Source organism: Uranotaenia lowii, chromosome 3, assembly GCF_029784155.1.
Source record: "Uranotaenia lowii strain MFRU-FL chromosome 3, ASM2978415v1, whole genome shotgun sequence".
In the NCBI taxonomy this organism is placed as follows: Eukaryota; Metazoa; Arthropoda; class Insecta; order Diptera; family Culicidae; genus Uranotaenia; species Uranotaenia lowii.
In genome coordinates, this window is record NC_073693.1 from 251,672,660 (window position 1) to 251,689,881 (window position 17,222).

The 17,222-nt window shown below is 38.7% G+C and overlaps 1 protein-coding gene across 1 annotated transcript in view; it reads right to left on the reverse strand.

Annotated features, from left to right (window-relative positions):
* Nucleotides 1-5,017: 5,017 nt before the first annotated feature.
* LOC129756293 (voltage-dependent calcium channel type A subunit alpha-1) overlaps nucleotides 5,018-17,222 on the reverse strand; it is a 145,585-nt gene continuing 133,380 nt past the window's right edge. Inside the window, exon 26 of the mRNA XM_055753118.1 lies at nucleotides 5,018-6,227. Within this exon, the coding sequence (XP_055609093.1) occupies nucleotides 6,083-6,227 (145 nt within the window). The 3' untranslated portion in view covers nucleotides 5,018-6,082. The remainder of the gene's footprint in view (nucleotides 6,228-17,222) is intronic.

Sequence of the window (17,222 nt, forward strand, 5' to 3'; positions counted from 1 at the left end):
CTGAATCTGAATTCTGAATCTGAATTCTGAATCTGAATTCTGAATCTGATTCTGAATCTGAATTCTGAATCTGAATTCTGAATCTGAATTCTGAATCTGAATTCTGAATCTGAATTCTGAATCTGAATTCTGAATCTGAATCTGAATTCTGAATCTGAATTCTGAATCTGAATTCTGAATCTGAATTCTGAATCTGAATTCTGAATCTGAATTCTGAATCTGAATTCTGAATCTGAATTCTGAATCTGAATTCTGAATCTGAATTCTGAATCTGAATTCTGAATCTGAATTCTGAATCTGAATTCTGAATCTGAATCTGAATTCTGAATCTGAATTCTGAATCTGAATTCTGAATCTGAATTCTGAATCTGAATTCTGAATCTGAATTCTGAATCTGAATTCTGAATCTGAATTCTGAATCTGAATTCTGAATCTGAATTCTGAATCTGAATTCTGAATCTGAATTCTGAATCTGAATTCTGAATCTGAATTCTGAATCTGAATTCTGAATCTGAATTCTGAATCTGAATTCTGAATCTGAATTCTGAATCTGAATTCTGAATCTGAATTCTGAATCTGAATTCTGAATCTGAATTCTGAATCTGAATTCTGAATCTGAATTCTGAATCTGAATTCTGAATCTGAATTCTGAATCTGAATTCTGAATCTGAATTCTGAATCTGAATTCTGAATCTGAATTCTGAATCTGAATTCTGAATCTGAATTCTGAATCTGAATTCTGAATCTGAATTCTGAATCTGAATCTGAATCTGAATATCTGAATTCTGAATCTGAATTCTGAATCTGAATTCTGAATCTGAATTCTGAATCTGAATTCTGAATCTTAATTCTGAATCTGAATTCTGAATCTGAATTCTGAATCTGAATTCTGAATCTGAATTCTGAATCTGAATTCTGAATCTGAATTCTGAATCTGAATTCTGAATCTGAATTCTGAATCTGAATTCTGAATCTGAATTCTGAATCTGAATTCTGAATCTGAATTCTGAATCTGAATTCTGAATCTGAATTCTGAATCTGAATTCTGAATCTGAATTCTGAATCTGAATTCTGAATCTGAATTCTGAATCTGAATTCTGAATCTGAATTCTGAATCTGAATTCTGAATCTGAATTCTGAATCTGAATTCTGAATCTGAATTCTGAATCTGAATTCTGAATCTGAATTCTGAATCTGAATTCTGAATCTGAATTCTGAATCTGAATTCTGAATCTGAATTCTGAATCTGAATTCTGAATCTGAATTCTGAATCTGAATTCTGAATCTGAATTCTGAATCTGAATTCTGAATCTGAATTCTGAATCTGAATTCTGAATCTGAATTCTGAATCTGAATTCTGAATCTGAATTCTGAATCTGAATTCTGAATCTGAATTCTGAATCTGAATTCTGAATCTGAATTCTGAATCTGAATTCTGAATCTGAATTCTGAATCTGAATTCTGAATCTGAATTCTGAATCTGAATTCTGAATCTGAATTCTGAATCTGAATTCTGAATCTGAATTCTGAATCTGAATTCTGAATCTGAATTCTGAATCTGAATTCTGAATCTGAATTCTGAATCTGAATTCTGAATCTGAATTCTGAATCTGAATTCTGAATCTGAATTCTGAATCTGAATTCTGAATTCTGAATTCTGAATCTGAATTCTGAATCTGAATTCTGAATCTAAATTCTGAATCTGTGTTCAGGATCGCCCCTGATGGCAGGATCGATAGCATCAGAACTTTCTTTGTAGAATAAACTCACTCACTCAATTTCATAAAACATTAACAAGGTGGACTGTATTTTACCGACATAACTTAAACTAATTACCAATAAGCTGACACAAAATTGTCCCTTTTGGACTTCTGACTCAAACTATGGTCCCTTTTGGACCTCTGACTATGGCCATGCTGGCCTCTGATAGTGTTACCGTGATCCGTCTTAGCTGGTGGTTGGTTGGGAAAAGAGACCGAGTCAAGGATCGACGGTGGCTCGATCCTTCGGAAAAAACCTCTTCGTGTCCGAGGAAAACCGATGATTTTGGCGCGCATTACCGCCGTTAATGCGCGCAGCATCGCCATGTTACTACTGGGCCTTTTCTGGTGTTAGGGTGGTTCAACAAAGCTCCTTCGTTCCAGAACAATCTGAATTCTGAATCTAAATTCTGAATCTGAATTCTGAATCTGAATTCTGAATCTGGATTCTGAATCTGGATTCTGAATCTGAATTCTGAATCTGAATTCTGAATCTGAATTCTGAATCTGAATTCTGAATCTGAATTCTGAATCTGAATTCTGTATCTGAATTCTGAATCTGAATTCTGAATCTAAATTCTGAATCTGAATTCTGAATCTGAATTCTGAATCTGAATTCTGAATCTGAATTCTGAATCTGAATTCTGAATCTGAATTCTGAATCTGAATTCTGAATCTGAATTCTGAATCTGAATTCTGAATCTGAATTCTGAATCTGAATTCTGAATCTGAATTCTGAATCTGAATTCTGAATCTGAATTCTGAATCTGAATTCTGAATCTGAATTCTGAATCTGAATTCTGAATCTGAATTCTGAATCTGAATTCTGAATCTGAATTCTGAATCTGAATTCTGAATCTGAATTCTGAATCTGAATTCTGAATCTGAATTCTGAATCTGAATTCTGAATCTGAATTCTGAATCTGAATTCTGAATCTGAATTCTGAATCTGAATTCTGAATCTGAATTCTGAATCTGAATTCTGAATCTGAATTCTGAATCTGAATTCTGAATCTGAATTCTGAATCTGAATTCTGAATCTGAATCTGAATTCTGAATCTGAATTCTGAATCTGAATTCTGAATCTGAATTCTGAATCTGAATTCTGAATCTGAATTCTGAATCTGAATTCTGAATCTGAATTCTGAATCTGAATTCTGAATCTGAATTCTGAATCTGAATTCTGAATTTGAATTCTGAATCTGAATTCTGAATTCTGAATCTGAATTCTGAATCTGAATTCTGAATCTGAATTCTGAATCTGAATTCTGAATCTGAATTCTGAATCTGAATTCTGAATCTGAATTCTGAATCTGAATTCTGAATCTGAATTCTGAATCTGAATTCTGAATCTGAATTCTGAATCTGAATTCTGAATCTGAATTCTGAATCTGAATTCTGAATCTGAATTCTGAATCTGAATTCTGAATCTGAATTCTGAATCTGAATTCTGAATCTGAATTCTGAATCTGAATTCTGAATCTGAATTCTGAATCTGAATTCTGAATCTGAATTCTGAATCTGAATTCTGAATCTGAATTCTGAATCTGAATTCTGAATCTGAATTTTGAATCTGAATTCTGAATCTGAATTCTGAATCTGAATTCTGAATCTGAATTCTGAATCTGAATTTTGAATCTGAATTCTGAATCTGAATTCTGAATCTGAATTCTGAATCTGAATTTTGAATCTGAATTCTGAATCTGAATTCTAAATCTGAATTCTGAATCTGAATTCTGAATCTGAATTCTGAATCTGAATTCTGAATCTGAATTCTGAATCTGAATTCTGAATTTGAATTCTGAATCTGAATTCTGAATCTGAATTTTGAATCTGAATTCTGAATCTGAATTCTGAATCTGAATTCTGAATCTGAATTCTGAATCTGAATTCTGAATCTGAATTCTGAATCTGAATTCTGAATCTGAATTCTGAATCTGAATTCTGAATCTGAATTCTGAATTTGAATTCTGAATCTGAATTCTGAATCTGAATTTTGAATCTGAATTCTGAATCTGAATTCTGAATCTGAATTCTGAATCTGAATTCTGAATCTGAATTCTGAATCTGAATTCTGAATCTGAATTCTGAATCTGAATTCTGAATCTGAATTCTGAATCTGAATTCTGAATCTGAATTCTGAATCTGAATTCTGAATCTGAATTCTGAATCTGAATTCTGAATCTGAATTCTGAATCTGAATTCTGAATCTGAATTCTGAATCTGAATTCTGAATCTGAATTCTGAATCTGAATTCTGAATCTGAATTCTGAATCTGAATTCTGAATCTGAATTCTGAATCTGAATTCTGAATCTGAATTCTGAATCTGAATTCTGAATCTGAATTCTGAATCTGAATTCTGAATCTGAATTCTGAATCTGAATTCTGAATCTGAATTCTGAATCTGAATTCTGAATCTGAATTCTGAATCTGAATTCTGAATCTGAATTCTGAATCTGAATTCTGAATCTGAATTCTGAATCTGAATTCTGAATCTGAATTCTGAATCTGAATTCTGAATCTGAATTCTGAATCTGAATTCTGAATCTGAATTCTGAATCTGAATTCTGAATCTGAATTCTGAATCTGAATTCTGAATCTGAATTCTGAATCTGAATTCTGAATCTGAATTCTGAATCTGAATTCTGAATCTGAATTCTGAATCTGAATTCTGAATCTGAATTCTGAATCTGAATTCTGAATCTGAATTCTGAATCTGAATTCTGAATCTGAATTCTGAATCTGAATTCTGAATCTGAATTCTGAAACTGAATTCTGAATCTGAATTCTGAATCTGAATTCTGAATCTGAATTCTGAATCTGAATTCTGAATCTGAATTCTGAATCTGAATTCTGAATCTGAGTTCTGAATTCTGAATCTGAATTCTGAATCTGAATTCTGAATCTGAATTCTGAATCTGAATTCTGAATCTGAATTCTGAATCTGAACTCTGAATCTGAATTATGAATCTGAATTCTGAATCTGAATTCTGAATCTGAATTCTGAATTTTAATTCTGAATCTGAATTCGCAATCTTAGTTCTGAATGCTTATGCTGAATCTGAATTCAGATTCAGATTTAAGCATTCAGATTTAGTTCCAGCTTTCATTATTTGAATTATTTATTGACGATTTATAAAAACTTATAAAAGATTTAAGAATTTCATTCATCCGTTTAAAAATAAAAAGCGTTAAACTTATAACTAACAAAACAAAAACTGATTTCCTAAGAACGCTTTATGTGAATAAGTTTTTCCATTTTGAAGCGTTATATATCTGTAATTAAAAAGTGACAGTATCGATAAAGTCCTTACTGATTTGTGATCTTTGATACCCGATGATATCCTTGCTTCATCTTTTCCTCACTTCACTCTTGTGAGATATTTTTCTCCCTCTCTCCAACATTCGTTTTGGATAAGATTAAGCGGCAACAATTCCGTTATTAAACTATAAATATAGTCAAGATAAACTTGAGTGGTGAATTGATCCTAGAGATGATTATCGTATCGTTAAAATTTATATGAAAAGTTAACAGTGTGTAAATTACTTAATTTATCGATAGTGATTGGATGAGAGTGAGTAAATACGAACAATCCGGGTTGGATTAAAATTTAAACTCCTGCTAGAATCAATTAGAATACCAACGTAACCTTTTCCCCGCGGAATTCAGATAGTGCTCTATCTGTATTGCTTTCATCGTCTACCTACTTTAGATTTTTTTTACTTGTTTTTCTTCTACTAAATAGAAAAAAAAAACTATTTCGATTCTTCTCTCTGGATGGACTTATGTAGCTGTTGAATTAGTGACAATCGACGGAACCGATTCTCGGGACCACGATCGATTGCCAAATAAGAACGTTTAAAACGCGAACCAAAGCGTTGCGATAAATTCTACTAGATGGACGAAAATGGCGTCAAATTTTGGTGTTGTAAATGTTTTTTGTTCTGTTTGATGTCCTGACAACACCTGACCGCTTCTTGTTTTGCTAGCGATGTAAACGCCGAAGATCCAGTGTTTGCCGATACGACCGAGAATCGTCTTCGGCAATCTCGATTTGTAACCTATGCTCAACTTATAGCTAATGTTGCTTTCTCTTTTGTTTGTTTGTCTAGTTTTGTTGCTCCTCCTACGGCCAATTATGAGTTCAGCTTCTGCTAATGCTGCTGATGGTTGTTGCTGTTGCTGTTGTTCCTCGGAGTGATTGTTGTAGTTGCTGTCGTTGCATTCCGAACTCGAACTGCTGCGCGCTGCCTGGCTGCGTTGCACTGTGGTGGAGACCGTCGAGGGATCTCCCGATTTCTGGTTTTTCCACCACCTCTGCTAGCACCAGTCGCCTTCGTCCGATTCGGAATAGATCGAGTGCATGCCCACCTTGGGCTTGTAGCCGTTCTGGGTCGACGCGCCGAAGGTACTGCCCCCGGTGCGGCCTAGATTGTACAGGTGCTCGTACGAAAGGGGTTCAACCCTGCAATGGATTCCAATAGAATGTTTTGTTTAATGATAAGAAAAAAAAGTGTTAGCGTTAGTTAAGAGAGCGTTCATCCAATGCTAGAACTACGGTTGCAATTGTGTGTAGGTTTTGGCTTGTAACACGAAAAATCAAGGTAAAATCATCAATCGATCAAATTAGCAGACATAAATCTTTATCGTTTCAGTAAGATCAAGTAAATTATAACGACAGCTAGGCCAGTCGTTGCTATGCACGGGTTTCGACTTCCCTTGCTTGAACAATGTTCTTTAATGTAGTTACGAAATCGGTAGACAAATTTGTCCATGTTCGCTATCTATCTTCTCACTGATTTTCCGACTGCACCGACCTTCCGACCAAATGCACGCAGAGTTGTACCCCTCGGACTCCCATTTCAGCACCTTTTGGAGGTTCTTTACGGTCAAAATTTTCGCTCGTCCAGAAACGGCCTTTATTTCAATGCTCTGATTGTTGTCTAAGTGTTTTAACCCTCATCCGCATTAGATTTCATTACCCTAATCAGCACTAGGAGTGTCAATTTGACACCACTAGCTCAAATCGTGTGGCGTGTTAAACCGATGTAAACAAAACTTACACCAAAAGAAACCTTGTAATGTCAGTAAAATATGTTTAGAACATTATATACAGCTAAAGTTACAAGTTTTCTCGTTATTCAGCATGAAAGAAAAACAATCCGAAAAAACATGCCTCACGAAAACTGCTGTAGTTCATATGTTACACGTCCAAAAAAATATTTGTCTTATGCATATGAAAGCTGAAGTTAATGCCTACATCATGAAGACAACAAATATTTTTTTAAATTTTTTTTAATGAAATGGTCACAAAAAGTTCAAAAAAGTGGCCTAAAAAACTACTTTTCGTTCGATTGCTAGTAAATACTGTTCGAGCGATAGTAGAGTTTTAGAAAAAATATGACAACAAACTTTATTAAAGTTCTAACATTTTGCAGTCTTTAGATTTTTGATGCAACAAAAATTGAAATTACTGGAATTTTTCAAAGTTCACTACTTTGCGCAATTATTTTACAAAGTGAAATTTCATCTCTTTATGTGGTCCACCGTCAGGTTGTACCCGAATTTTCAGTGCTTTCACTTTGTTTGGACCAATAAAAAGTATATTCATTGGAAAGCAAATTTAATCTACATTCTCGTGAGGTGCAACAAACCACGCAGTGAGATTTCACAAAAATATGAAAATTATAAACGTAAAATCATTCCTGAATTTCTAGAACTACAAGCAGCGCGTCCAGCAAAACGTAGTGATTCGGGCAGAGAGCGGAGCCGACAGACGAAATAATGATGCGTGTCGTACGTTTCTTGGTTGGAAATTTTCTATTGATAGTAGTTCACGTTTGCTTGTCACGACACGCATCATTATTTCGTCTGTCGGCTTCGCTCTCTGCCCGAATCAGAACCAAAAAGAAGAAAATGGTGTCAAAATGACACCCTAATGCGGATGAGGGTTAAGACATTTGTAAATACCAAAAAGGGCGTATCCCAAGGGCCGCAAAGTGGTCATTTTTGACGCAAAGAACTACCATTCCTTGAACTCGCACGCCATTAAACGAAGATGTGTCACTTCACTGTTTTCGCCAGCGCTGTAATTTTTCTCTGCTGACATATGGGTTACTATGATGTATTCCGCATGAGTAGTTTCGTGAGTGCCTGTGAAGGTGGACTCTTGAAAAATCGGGCTTTTCGTCCATTTGTTTCAATGAATAAGGTATTATAGTTTCCGGGGAGGAGATAATGAACATGCTTACAAAGCATTCTAGGAGTTTCAATGCTTGTTGACATTTAGAGGCTTAATACGAGTGTCCAGTGAACATTTGTTGATACGTACCCTGCCAATTTTCATGGGATTTGGTACCCAGTTGGGGTAAACTTAAAACCAAATTTATCTTGAACGGCACTCAAGGACCGGATATGTCCTCTTGATCAAGCTCCTAATAGATCTGAAGTAATGCCTTATTTGGAGTCACGAGAAAACGAAGGCCAAAAGTATACAGGCAATGGTAGGGCACACGAAGTTCCCTATCTCTGAGATCGTACTCTATTTCCGCGAGCTGCTCTTTTGGATTTGGTAACACCATACCGTAAAACTTCTAACATATGGTGGCCGAATAACGGGAGAACAGGTTTGCCAGTTTCTTATGAGCGACTTATCCGCCTAAGCCGAATTCGACCCGGACGGTGGTCGAGGAATGAGGGGCAGGAAGGAGGAACTCTTGACTAGAGGGAGGATAGTTTAAATTATGATGCTTGATTTAATCGTACCAGTGTGCTCATGTTCTTTTTATGGAAGGTCCGTAGAAGTATCCAATGTATAGAGTCAAACCAACAGAGAAACGAGTAACTGCAAAGATTGTTATATTCGAAGCCGTTGAAAAAAGGCTTTCATAAAACTACTGTGGATTTCAAATGAATACATGTTCCTCATTCGATTGACGTGATAGGAAACCTAGCACAACTGATCCCTCCAGTATCCTGTTATCGATGAGGTTAGTTTTGCGTCATGTGAGTGCATTATTGGGTATCTGTGTGTGTCGCAATGTAGCTGGTTAGAGGATGTTAATGAGCTGGCTCATGGGCCAGACAGGTAAAAATTCAAAAGGCCCGTTGCGATAGCGATTGATATTCATTGCACGCTTGATGGATGAGCATTAGACTGGCCCATGACAGGTATCAGGTATCAGAATGGGGGTAGGCTTAATAGCGGCACGTTATCCAAACATACGGGAAAATTGTGCCTAGCCTTATTTTATCCAAGATTTCATCATTTACCTGAGAAACCTGAAAAACCTATAAAAGGAAGAAATAAATTCAATCTATTTATTACGGATCGATACTTTTAGTAAATAGCGCACGGTAATATACTAATTAAATGGTTTTTATTCTAAGAGCTCAGATTCACACGACATCATTCTTCTAATAGAATCGCTCAACTTCTTCATCTCTACTTCTCAATCTCAAGCATCTATCACTGTGTTGCCAGTGTTCCAACACCTCCCCTTTTATTTATAGAAGTATGGGTTGTACCGAGTCGGCATTCTCCTTATTCTTGTTGACCTTCTCAGAAGAACAGCAGGACGATTTTTTTCCTTAGGAAGCTGCTCCACTGTTTTCGGTGTATCTGGAACCAGTAATTCATCCTCGCCTTCAGAATTACTCAACCCGAAATCACCAAGTAGAACATGTAACGGAAGCCTACTCGATACACGCTGATCCTCAGGTACTAAGGCCTCGACTTGATGGTCCCCCCGAGCACGCAACTGGTTCGTATGAGAGCGGATGAGTCTTCGCTGTTGGTTCAACCACACGTTGAACATCACGTTCCCGATTCGCTCGATGATGACAGCCTCCATCCATACCAATTTCCCAGCCTTGATAGTTGAGGCGTAGACGTGATCACCTTTTTTAAAAGTTCGAAACCGCGCCCCATGCTTCCTGTTGAATTGGTTGTTTTGAACTTCTTGCTCCACATGCAGATGGTCTGAATCAAACTTCTTGGGTTTCAGTAGATCCAACATTGTCCTATGTTTCCTCCCCATCAGGATCTCCGCTGGGGATTTACCTTCTGGTGCCGATTTGTTAGGAGTGCTTCGATATGTTGATAAAAATATTTGCAGTGATTTGGCAATCGAGTTTCCTGTGCTGGGCATTATTTTGCGAAGGCTGCGCTTTAGGGTATCCACAAATCGTTCGGCCTGGCCGTTTGATTGAGGATGATATGGAGCTGTACGGATATGAACAATTCCAAAGCTTTCACAAAAATTCTTGAAAAGAGCACTGGAGAATTGGGTTCCATTATCCGATACTATAGTTTCTGGCAGGCCATAGCGAGCAAAACATTCGAACAGATTATCTATAGTTGCTTGCGCTGACGTATTGGATGTTTTGATAATCTCCGGCCATTTACTATGAGAGTCCACAATGACGAGAAAAGTGTGCCCCTCAAATGGGCCCGCATAGTCAATATGAAGACGCTGCCAAGGATGAATAGCTCGTGGCCATGAAGACAACAATGTTTTTGTTGGAGCTTTAGCGACAGCTGCACACGATTTACAAGAATGGACGTAGTTTTCCACATCTGAATCGATACCTGGCCAGTATACGTGACATCGCATTATTGATTTCATCCTCTCTTGACCAGGATGACCTCGATGAAGCGTATTAAGAACTTGCTGACGGAAGCAATCAGGAACAACTATTCGGTCTCCCACCATAAGACACCCTTGCGACATCGAAAATGCATCTTTTTTTGGGAAAAACGAACGAACTTCGGGATCCAAGTTGCTTGACGACTTAGGCCATCCATTTTCAACTTGCTGTATAACTTTTTGTAGGACTCTATCATTTTGGGTCGCTGAGAGCAAATGCTTAAAAGTGACTGGAATTGCAGACATTGCCGAAGAAAACGTAGCATTCACATCATCTTCAAGTTGTACTGCTGCTATCACAAAATCTTCATCAACCTTGGTTTTGGGGTCAATGAGTCTAGAAAGCATGTCCGCATAGCGGAACTCTTGAGTAGCGATATGTTCGATATTGAAATCATAGGTTAACAACGTAAGGGCCCAGCGTTGAAGACGATTTGAAGTATGTACCGGGATACCTTTTTTGGATCCAAAAACAGCCACAAGTGGTTTGTGGTCGGTTTGTAGTATAAATTTTCTGCCATAGATAAAACGATGAAATTTTGTAACACCATAAACAAGCGCCAATGCTTCTTTTTCCACTTGTCCATATCCGCGTTCCGCAGGGGTCAGAGTTCGTGATACATGGCAAACAACTCGTATATTACCATCAGCATAGCGATGCATCAGACAGGCACCGACACCGTAGTTAGACGCATCAGCTGCCACGATTGTTTCCAACTCAGGGTTGTAGTGAGCCAGAAGAAGGTCTGATCGTAGCACTTGTTTGAACTGATCGAAAGCAGCCTGACACTCTTGACTCCATTTCCATTTGACATCTTTCCGAAGTAGTGCATCCAGTGGACTTCTGAGATCGTGCATGTTAGGAACAAATTTAGCATAAAAGTTAACGGCTCCCAAAAAAGAACGTAGGGTGCTAACATCATGTGGAGCTGGCATGTTGCAGATAGAAGCTGTTTTTTCCGGATCTGGTTTGATACCTTGACTATTGACAATAAATCCCAGGTATCGTATTTCCGACATGGCAAATTTACATTTTTCTACGCTTAGAGTGAAGCCCCAGTTCTGGATTCTTTCGAGAAGCTTCTCTAAGCGGTTGATGTGCTCTGCTGCGGTTCGACCGTGAACAAGGAGGTCATCCAAGTACACTTCGACTCCTTCCAACCCTGCTACCATGGATTCTACAATTTTTTGAAAACATCCAGGAGCAGACTTAACGCCAGGAACCAGTCTGTTGAATTCGAATAGACCACGGTGGGTGTTTACTGTTAGATATCGACGCGAGTTTCTTTCCACTGGGACCTGTAGGTAGGCATCAGAAAAATCGATGTGTGAAAATACGATGCTACCGGAAAGTTTAGTGAAAATTTCCTCGGGCACAGGCAAAGGGTATTGATTTGCTTCGATGACGTCATTCAACCCAGTTGAGTAGTCAGCACACACTCGAATTTTCGATTGTTCTCCGTTAATGGGCTTTTTCTTTACAACAACAATTGGTGCTGCCCATTCAGAGAACTCTACTGGTGAGATTATGCCCAATCGCTCAAGTCGGTCCAGTTCCTTATTAACAGTTTCAAGAGCAGCAAAAGGGACTGCTCGCTTGGCTCGAAATACTGGTTGAGACTCAGGTTTTAAAAAAAGTTTTGCTTCCGCTTTAGAACAGCATCCTAACGATTTAGCGAATAAATTTGGGAAGCATGCAGTCAACCGTTCAGTCTCGCTTGTTGACACCAACTGGTTGCAAATCGTGCTCAGGGGGACATCCCAAAGGTTGAAGTCATCGATGAAGTCGAGGCCTAAAAGGTTCAAATTGTTAGTAGCCGAAACAAAAACAGTACCTGTACGAAGAACTCCTCTGAGAGAAATGCCACAGTTGAATTCGCCGATAAGCTGCAACAGCTGACCCGAAGCTGATCGGGCCTCCTGAGATGGTGGTTTTGTTTCGGGGCTGCCAATTTGTTCCCAGTTCGCTTTGGAGATCACGGTTATATCCGAAGCACAGTCCAGTTGTAGTTGAATGCTGACGTCATTAATCCCGACGGTGATATATTTTCGTCGTTGCTGTGCTGTCAGCTGATGGACCACGAAGATGCCGTTGGATTGGAATTGTTGACTCCACTTCTTCTTTCGTCCAGGATTGGATGGTATGCACTGGCAATAGCCTTCCTTATGGCCGAATCGATGACACTCAGCACATTGGTGATCTCTATAAGGGCACTCACGGACATAATGCAGCTGGCCGCATTTCCAGCAGGGGGTTTTCGGCTTGTTGTTTCCCGCAGTCAGTTTCGGTTGATCGTTACTAGGTGTTGGTTCGTCTCGATGATACTGTGGCCGTGATATAGCATTGACTAACGGAAAGTCCAACGTATGTTCAACGATTTTAGTGTCTTTTCGAAGATTGATGATTCGGTGAACTTCAGCAGTAAGTGCGTCCAAACTCATTTGCCTGTTACCTTCCAACTTGGCCAGCAAGGCCGTTCGTATTTCGGAATCTTCTTTGTCGTGTAGTCCGCAGACGAATATGAGGCATTTGAATTCGTCTACAGAGCAAGTCGGGACACCAAATTCTTCGCAGCTACGGTTGACCATTCCGGCATATGAAAGGTAATCATCCGTCGGTTTTTTGCACAGTGTTAGGCAGTGATACCTTTTAGAGAACTGAGATGTGTGTGAGCTGAACAGTTCCTTAAGTTTTTGAACGGTTTCGTCGAACTTTAGATCACGAGTGCTCCTTGGCAGAATATGATTCATGTATTCTGCATGGGTGTGATCACTTAGCTTGCGAAGAAGAAGACGAACTCTAGCAGCATCATTTAAGCTAGCAGCATCAACACGAAATGTATCTTCGTGTCGATTGAACCAGTTCTCAAAAGTGAGGTTATTTTCTGGGTCGTAGTGAAACTCAGTCATGGAATTGGCTAGAGATTCCATTCTAGAATCCGTTGAAGAAGACCCCGCGGACACGCCTGAAGAAGTGCTTGCAGCAGCGGCAGTAGTGGCCATGACCCGGGACATCGCTAGCTCTTGGAGAATCTTCTGTTGTGTACCCATCATTTCGATCATCATGCGCTTGAAGTCATCGTCCAGTCCTCCGGAGGACGATTGTGACTGCTTAGGTTTATCGTCCATCTCCGTTGGATTCCACACAGGTGAGAAAATCCACAAATCCTCGTCGCCAATATTACGGGTCGATATTTTTAGTAAATAGCGCACGGTAATATACTAATTAAATGGTTTTTATTCTAAGAGCTCAGATTCACACGACATCATTCTTCTAATAGAATCGCTCAACTTCTTCATCTCTACTTCTCAATCTCAAGCATCTATCACTGTGTTGCCAGTGTTCCAACACTATTTAAGATGGCATAGAGCCTTTCCACTAGGGATTATTAGCATTAAAGCTCTTTTCTACATTCGGTAAGGAATGATAGAATGTTTTTTAAGTTTAACTTCTTAAACTCAGATTCGCTTAAAGCGTAAGATCCCAGAGTACGAAAACGTAGTCTGGCAAATGAGGGACAGTTACATATAAGATGGAAGGGATCTTCCACATCTGATTCACAACTACCACATACTGGAGATTCAGCACGCTGAATGTTGTGCATGTGATAGTTGAGTTTACAATGACCGGAGAGTGCTCTGATCAAGATGCTGCAATGAAATTTATTTAAAGTTAATAAGTAACTCGATATGATTGGAGATGGTTTTTCTAAAAATAATTTAGTTTGACGACAAGTGTCCAACTCTTCCCAGTATCGTTCATGCTGGTTAGAGGACCAAGTTTGAATTTGGTTTCTGAACCAACATGGTGATATTGGAACAGCCGGCTCTGGTCCGTAAAATTCCTTTTCCGTCCCAGCTCTAGCGAGTTCGTCGGCGCATTCGTTTCCAAAAATTCCCTTATGTCCGGGTACCCATAGAAGGTTTAATCCATTGCCTTCAGCAAGTTCTTCGATTGCTTTCCGGCATGCGATTACCAGTTTTGATCTAGAACTGGAAGCACTGAGTGATTTGATAGCTGCTTGGCTATCTGAACAGAAATAAATTGTTCTGAACATAATCTTCTTTTAAAGTGCAATTTGCACTCCATACATAATAGCATATAGCTCAGCCTGAAAGACTGTACAATATTTTCCTAGAGGTTGAGCATATTCTATGTTCAACTCGTGACAGTAAATTCCTGCACCTGCACGGCCGTTTGATAATGAACCGTCAGTATAGAATACAATATGAGAGGACATTTGGTCCTCTACGAAACCTGATAACCATTCTTGAGGAGAAGGAAATTTGATTTTAAACCCCCATGTAGGGAAAACTACTCGAGAGTGTTAAATCGTTTGGAGCTAGATTAAACTTGTTTAATCTAACTAATTCAGGCCACACATTTGTATGACTCGATGATCTTTCGATATTTCCTGACAGCCAGAGACCAACTGTCTGTAGACGAAAAGCACATGAGAAGGCTTCCTGTTTTAGGAACAAGTGTAGAGGTTTGATTGAAAACAGAGCCTCTAGTGCTGCAGTAGGAGTTGTAGTGAACGATCCGGACATCCCCAAAAGACACATCCTTTGAAGGTGATTTAGTTAAGTCCGAACTGTTGCAACTTCTCCTTTCTGCCACCACACCAGACGCCCATAGGCCAGAATTGGTCTTACTATTGTGGAGTAAATCCAGTGAATATGTTTGGGTTTGAGTCCCCAGTTTTTTCCGATTGCACGTCGGCATTGCCCGAAGGCCATGCATGCTTTTTTGATTCTGAATTCGATGTGATCAGACCAGTTTAATTTGGAGTCAAGAATGACACCCAAATATTTAACTTGATCAGACACGGTGATTTCGGAACCATAAAACAGCAGAGGGCGCACCCCGCGGGTGATACGTTTTTTAGTAAATAATACAATATTAGTTTTTAGAGGATTAACTGACAGTTCTACATGAGAACACCATCGTTCAACAGAGCGCAGAGCTTGTTGCATTATATCAAATAATGTGCTTATGCACAAACCTCTTACCAGCAGAAGATAATCATCTGCGAATCCATAGGTTGGTATTCCACGGTCATTGAGTTTTCTCAACAAGCCGTCTGCAACTAGGTTCCACAAAAGAGGTGATAGTACACCTCCCTGTGGGCAACCATGTGTGCTAACTTTTGTTATTGAAGCCTGTCTTAAAGACGAATGAAGATTCCTGTTACTTAGCATTGCGCTAATCCAGTTAGTTATAACACTAGGCACTCCATGAAGTAGTGCCGCATCCATTATTGATGTAAACGAGACATTATCAAATGCTCCTTCTATGTCTAGAAACGCTCCTAGACATGATTCTTTCTGTGAAAAACTATTTTCAATATTATGTACTACGTTGTGCAGAAGAGTTAATGTTGATTTTCCTGTTTGGTATGCATGTTGTGTCGCATTAATCGGATGTTGGACAAGGCATTCTTGCCTGATATGATGATCAATTAAACGTTCAAGTGCTTTTAATAGAAATGAACTTAGACTAATAGGACGAAAGCTTTTGGCTTCGTCGTATGATGATCGTCCCCCTTTAGGGATGAATTTCACGGCTATCTGCCGCCAAAGTTTAGGAATATATCCATGAGCAAAACTGCTTATCATTATTTTTCTTAATATGTGTTTGAAATGATCGAAACCTTTTTGAAGCAAAACTGGAAATAAACCCTCACTTCCAGGAGATTTGTATTGAGCAAAACCATCGATTGCCCATTTGATCGATTCTGTAGTAACTATTTTCCGAGCAAAATGCAAGGAATCTAGACTTCCAGAAAAGAACTCAGGCTCTATCGATGAATCTTGATCAACACATCCTGGAAAGTGAGTATTGAATAGACAACTTAATGTTTCTTCGTCGTTTGATGTATAATCACCACTAGGGGTTTTAAGGTATGAAACCTGATAATCTTTTGATTTGGCTAAGACTTTATTTAACCTACTTGCTTCGTGCAAGCTTGAAATGTTTGTGCAGTAGTTCTGCCAACTTGAGCGTTCGGCAGCTCTTGTTGCTTTCCGGTAAGCTCTGCGAGCCAACTTGAAGGCATCAAAACCTTCCGTGCGCCTTCGGTTCCAAGAGCGTCTGCAGTTTTTTCGTAATTTACTGAGATTTGAGTTCCACCATGGTGTACTGTTTTTGTTGAATTTCAACGTTCGTAAGGGACACGCTTCTTCATAAGAATTTAAGATAATTTCGGTGGTTTTTGCAACCACTTCATCCAACTCAGAAGGAGTAGTAATTTCAGGTGTATATCCATGAAATTTAATAGCAATATGCTCCAAATATAGGTCCCAATTAGTTGTTCTTGGGTTTCTGAATGTGATTGTTTCTAAAAACTCACCTGAGTGTTCAAAATAGATAAACCTGTGGTCAGAAATCGATTCTTCGTTAGGCACATGCCAATTTGAAATTTCCTGAGAAATTGTTCTAGAACAAAGTGTGATGTCAATCACCTCTTCTCTGTCACACCTAACAAAAGTTGGTTTATTTCCTACATTTAGAATTTCTAAATCAGTGCTGCTTAAATATTCCGCTTGATGGATGAGCATTAGACTGGCCCATGACAACAAAAATCCTTATATTCCAAATGAAGCTAAAAATAAAAAGAATTAGAGCATCGGCAGCGGTAAGTGCTATCTCAGGTGTTGACCCGGAACACTTTCTAGGTTTTATTATTGCTTTAGCAGCCCATTTGCGCACCGGTAAGTGTTAAACTTGGTTCCATTTTGCCACTAGTGACGTACCGATTTTCTTTTGTAAATTTTCCCTAGACACTTTAGCACCTGTCAAATCAGGAGCT